The sequence below is a fragment of the Aegilops tauschii genome, chromosome 2 (genome assembly GCF_002575655.3).
Source record: "Aegilops tauschii subsp. strangulata cultivar AL8/78 chromosome 2, Aet v6.0, whole genome shotgun sequence".
In the NCBI taxonomy this organism is placed as follows: Eukaryota; Viridiplantae; Streptophyta; class Magnoliopsida; order Poales; family Poaceae; genus Aegilops; species Aegilops tauschii.
This window is the reverse complement of record NC_053036.3, coordinates 65,934,240-65,940,184: the sequence shown is the minus strand read 5'-3', so window position 1 is coordinate 65,940,184 and position 5,945 is coordinate 65,934,240. Positions and strand designations below refer to the sequence as shown.

The following is a 5,945-nucleotide window of genomic DNA, read 5'->3' as shown; positions in this document are numbered from 1 at the left end:
TGACAGATACCTGAATGGCTGAATGCAGAATAGTTAACCTACCAAGTGGCCAGCATCATCCATCGACCATCGTACATGCCAAGTAGTAGACGATGGAGGCGCCCTTTTTCAGTGCCGCACTCACTCACTATCCACCAGTCACCAGAGGATCATTCTATTTTTGACAAGATCCGGCCCTTTTGGCGTCATGCCAACCGGGCCCGTCCTCGTCGGTCGTCGCTGCTTCTGTCCGCTCCTGTGGATAATTTCAAGAACCCAACGAGCACCGCCGCCTGCTGAAAACGATCGGGTTATGTATCCATGCATGCATGTTTGGTGCGGGGTCGGCGTCGCCGTTAATTGTTGAACGGATGGATTGTTTTGCGCAGTTTGCATTTCCAAACTGACAAGTGGAGTACGGGCCAGCTGTGGTGATGGAGCCATCTTTATCTTCAAGTAGAGAATCTGGCATCATGGCCATCTCTTAAGTTACAAAGTTCTTAAATGCCGGGACTGTTCACTAACCCTTGCTTGAATACCATTGGCAGTTGGAAGTAGATGTCTGACAGCACACTGGAAAATACCTGCTTATTATATACTCCCTCCATTTCATATTAGTTGTCGCTGATTTCATTGAACTTTGTACTAAATCAGCGACAACTAACATCTGCTTGCTTGAACTTCTCTTGAGGGTGAAACCCATGATCCAGCTTGTTCCAGTGACACGGTGTTCACACATCCCCCCTTGCCAGAAGACATCTTTGTTGGAGCACTCATCGTGTTAGCCTAGGTTGCCATCGTTGATGGTTGATGTTGATGTTCGTCGCGGTTCCTCCATAGGTCGTCTTATTGCATTTGTAATAATTTAGCTGTGTGAATCATTCATTTCTCCACTAGCTCTTGACATTGTGTTGGTGGGGCGGATTAACGAGCTGCTTGGTGCATTATTCTCGTGTTTGTTAAGGTTCGACTCATTAAGCTCGGTAACCTAAACAAGCAGAAAAACATTATTGGCTCGGTTTATTTGAGAGGCTTGTTAAACTCACGAGCACCCGTTAACATACATTACATTACCGAGACTGAATTTTCTACTCTCCGGGTGCACCGACACCCACATGAACAGTAATTTCAAAAACAATACAAAACAAAATCAACAAAAATCTGAAATTTTGTGACATCAAACGAGATCAAAATTCGAGGAGCCCTCAGCAAAAATCACAAAATCAGTGCTCAAAGTTTTGTGCACTTTTGAGCAGTGACTTTTTTTGTGAGGGCTCCTTGAATGTTATTTGGTCACAAATTTTTGCAAGATGCTAAAACTTTTGGTCTTCTTTGATGTAAAAAAAAATCAGATTTTTGTCATTTTCTTTTGTATTTCCTGAATTTACTGTTCATGCGAGTGCACCTACACCTGGGAGCAGCCACACCTTTCTCTTACCTTATTTTACTTCAGCTGCGAAGTTGCGACATGTGGGATGAGAGTAGGGTCTGATTTTTACGAAGAGATACCATAGAGGGTGTGTGTCAGCTGCTACCTCCAATGAGATGGGTGTGGTCAATTAAATTGAATAGGTGGGTTTGATATACTATTACTTAAGATAAAAATATTTGTTCTGGAGTATAACCAGCTTTACAAGTTACTCATGGAACTTGTTAGTTGTTTTGTTAACCTCGTTAAGTTTGATGAGCTGAAACCAGTGATTGACTATGTTCATTAAAAGAGTGAACTACGTGCTTAACTAGTAGAGCTATGGAGCACTCATTTAACATGCGACGTACAAGCTTTTGGTCCAGCCTTAGATGCAGATTGATATCCTCTTGATATATATTCTCTTTATTTAAAAGATGGAAATATCTCGCTACCCTGCAATGGACCAGTGATCAACTTGTGATCCCAAGTTTCTAGCAGTCATAGTTTCTGTATAACTCACGAGATACGAGCTTTTGGTGCATCCCTAGATGCATAGACTAATGTAATTGATATCCTCTTTATTTATATATGTTCTTTTTTCTATTCAGAAAAACATGAAAACATGTCGCTGCCCTGCAATGGATCAGTGAACAGTGATCTCAAGTTTCTAGCAATCAGATTCGACATATCACTTTGCTGCCCCCCCCCCCCCCCCCCCCCCCCCCCACAAAAAAAAATACTCCCACCGTATCGAAATATTTTAGCCCACAAAGACGTCTTATATTTTAGTATAGAGGTAATAGCTATTAACTTCAAGGATGGAACTATACATGCAGTGAAAAAAAGGACAAACACATGCCGGATGCGTCCTTGCAGATTAGTAATGGTATAAAGCATATTACTTTTGTGTCCACATGTATATGTCGATCGCTGAAATCGGTTGCTAACCCTTCTACCAGAACCCCAAACTCCCGGCCAAATTTCTCATGTCTGACTGTCTGGCTGGCATGCTACCTGTTAACGACCACATGTGTTCAGTGGAATAACTGAAATTTTCTTTTGCTCCAACGTAGTATAATGTTTATGATTCAGGACATCTTCCAAGTTCAGGTCCCTTACTGCAGCTAATTGGCCATCTCTATCTAACTTATAAACATCTTAGATGCCGGGACTGTTCACTGACCCCGTTGGAATATCATTAGCAGTTGGGAGTTGACGTGTGACAGCACACTGCATGCACACGGGACAAAATTCAGGTTGTCAATTACTCCCTCTGTAAAGAAGTATAAGAGCGTTTAGATCACTATTACATCAGCGATCAATGGCAGTGAGACTCAACTGATCACTTTGTCAAAATAGAAAAATAATTGGCTGTTGGACGATTAACTGACGGATAGATAAAAAGATGTATCTCTAAAAAAACATGCATGGTATTGGTACCTCTCTGCAGTATACGGAGTAGTTTTTGTTTTTGTTTTTTTTTGTTTCCACTTGCACATCCCAATCACTCCACATCAAATATTGACCTTTCTCGCAGAATCTGAACTCCCGGACAAATTTTGCATGGCTGGCATGCTACCTGTTAACAACCACATGTGTTGGGTGGAAGAATTATTTCGCCCGGACACAGTAATGCTAGCTTATGATTCAGGCAAATAATGCTGCCCATTTCCCATGCATCTCCAACTAATATTCCGAACCATTTGGAGAGCTAAGATGATTGTGAGCTTGTGGTGCCTCTGTCACAACCCTAGCCTACTAGCTACCCAGAAGATTTCCCATTGTTCATTGTCGTTGCACTACGAACACCATGCCAACCATACTATATAGATCTCCAACCAAAAAAGATGCAGCATCAAACCACTAAAAATTAAACAGTGTCGGTTGTCATGTTACACCAAATGGACAATGGCTTGAAATGTGTCAGCTATATAAACAGGTGTATGTAGTCATGGTAATGCAGGTCATTACACAGAGTTTTCATCTGAACAGGGTTAGTGCCTGCTTGTACACAGAAGAATACTGATGGCAATGGCAATGGCCTCTACTCTGTCGGTGCTGTTGCTCCTGTGCCTAGCAGCGGCCGCCTCGGCGTCGCCGCCGCTTTCCCCTCAGTTCTACGCCAAGTCGTGCCCCAGGGCGCTGGCAACCATCAAGAGTGCCGTGACCGCCGCCGTGAGGAGTGAGCCCCGCATGGGAGCGTCGCTGCTCCGGCTGCATTTCCACGACTGCTTTGTCCAAGCAAGTCCCTCTCATCTATCGTGTCCCTTTACTTACTACTCTCGTACTTTTATATTGCATATATTACTGCTTGTACTTAATTTAGTAGGTCTCCTAGTCCTAGATCGACCAGTTAATCACACTGTCTTCAGAGTCATTGCAGTATCAAAAAGCTAGTGGAATGGAAAACTGCATATATATGTAGGAGTATCACAAGTTGACTCCAGTCCATGCATGCATGGCCATTCTAATTAATCTGACTTTTCAACTCTTTTTTTACAGTGACTTTTCAACATTCTTCAGTTCAAATCAATTATAACAGAATTAGAAATTTATGTAGGAGTACTACTACTGAATTTATCTTGACGGAAGAAATTTCTTATGTGCGTGACGCATGATGCATCAGGGCTGCGATGCGTCCGTGCTGCTGAGCGACACGGCCACCTTCACCGGCGAGCAGGGGGCAGCTCCCAACGCCCGCTCCATTCGAGGCATGAACGTCATCGACAACATCAAGGCGCAGGTCGAGGCCGTGTGCAGGCAGACTGTCTCCTGCGCCGACATCCTCGCCGTCGCCGCCCGTGACTCCGTCGTCGCCGTAAGATCGACCAGGCCGTGTACATGCAGTTAATTTGCTGAACGCACGCGACAGTAAATTAAGTGACTTGGTTCTTTACTAATCGCTTGCAGCTGGGAGGGCCTTCGTGGACCGTTCCTCTGGGGAGGAGGGACTCCACGACGGCGAGCCTTTCGCTGGCGAACAGCGACCTGCCTGCACCGTCCTTCGACGTCGCCAACCTCACCGCCAACTTCGCCGCCAAGGGGCTCAGCGTGACCGACATGGTCGCCCTCTCTGGCGGCCACACGATCGGACAATCGCAGTGCCGGTTTTTCAGGAGCAGGCTCTACAACGAGACCAACATCGACGCGGCCTTCGCGACATCTCTCAAGGCCAACTGCCCCCGGACGACCAGCTCCGGCAACAGCAGCCTGGCGCCGCTGGACACGACGACGCCCAACGGGTTCGACAACGCGTACTACAGCAACCTGATGTCCCAGAAGGGGCTCCTGCACTCCGACCAGGTGCTGATCAACGACGGACGCACCGCCGGCCTGGTCCGGACGTACTCGTCGGCGTCGGCACAGTTCAACAGGGACTTCGCGGCGGCCATGGTGAGGATGGGGAACATCAGCCCGCTCACCGGGGCGCAGGGGCAGATCAGGCTCAGCTGCTCCAGGGTGAACTAAGCCACCAATCTAGAATCAATGGGCGATCAAAGGCGACATAATAAGGCTGTGGAGTTATTGTGCTTGTGTTCTGCCATTTCTCGGATCATCATCAAGTGTGGGAGAGTAGATGGGGTGTGATGTGATGTATATCATCTCTTAAGTATTTCCCTTTGCTTAATTATTATATGCCCAAGTGCACACAACTTTTGTTTCTAAAAAAACACGGTTGTTTCCGACGAATTCTACAAGCTTTTGTCTTCCAGTCCACACAACCATGCGGCTATATGTACATCATTTCCACGCCTAAGAGCGACTCCAACCCATCCTAAAAAAAGACCCAAAAAACTAAATCTCTAGACATCTATGCCATCCTCAATACCCCTTTAGTTTTCCAAACTCTTTTGGGACAAACCAAAAAACACCTCCTCCATCCTAATAAGTTGGAGGTCTTGCTACCTCCCCGTTCCTAATTCTGAATACAATTTTTAGCAAGAGGAAGTTTCCTTCCCTAAAGCCAACTCCCGCCACCGGCCACATCTCTTGTCACCCGTCGGCTCTGGCAAGCCGAGTTGGCCCCACTGCCTACACACCGCGCATTCCTAGCCCCGCAACCGCCTATCTCCGCCTTCAGAGCATCCTCCCACCGCCACCAACTCACTATCGGAATCAACCAGTTTGACGAGTGCCGGAAACTTTTCCAAGAGAATTTTTGTCGGGCACTCGGTAAAGTCACTAACCAAAACTGAGTGCCAGGTAAAACACGCGGAAAAGGCAGGACACACGGCAAAGTCGTTGTTTTGCCGAGTGTCCAATACTGATAGAGTCTAGGGCATGCTCGGCATGTCGGTTGTTCGACCTGTGGGCCAGACCGAAGACCCCCTAAGCCTGGCAGCTAGTGGGCCTCGTTCGTCTGTTCCAAGAAAGCCAAGAAGGAATGATCCGAAGACTTGGCATGCACCCCAAGGTTTTGAGGTAGTCTCCAGCTTATTTGCCCCTAGGTACAACCAACTTATGTCTAACCCTAGGCACCCCTGGTATCTGTTAAACCGAGGTGCCAGGGCCATAGGGGACATATTCATTCACATACGATCTCGCGGTGGATCAC

General features: G+C 46.6%; 1 protein-coding gene across 1 annotated transcript; it reads left to right on the top strand.

Annotated features, from left to right (window-relative positions):
• The first annotated feature begins 3,341 nt into the window (after positions 1-3,341).
• On the top strand, positions 3,342-5,061 carry LOC109773166 (peroxidase 70). Its single transcript, XM_020331867.4, has 3 exons — positions 3,342-3,631; positions 4,017-4,208; positions 4,301-5,061. The coding sequence occupies exons 1-3, from the start codon at positions 3,416-3,418 to the stop codon at positions 4,856-4,858; spliced, it is 966 nt and encodes a 321-aa protein (XP_020187456.1). The 5' UTR covers positions 3,342-3,415; the 3' UTR covers positions 4,859-5,061.
• Positions 5,062-5,945: the final 884 nt, after the last annotated feature.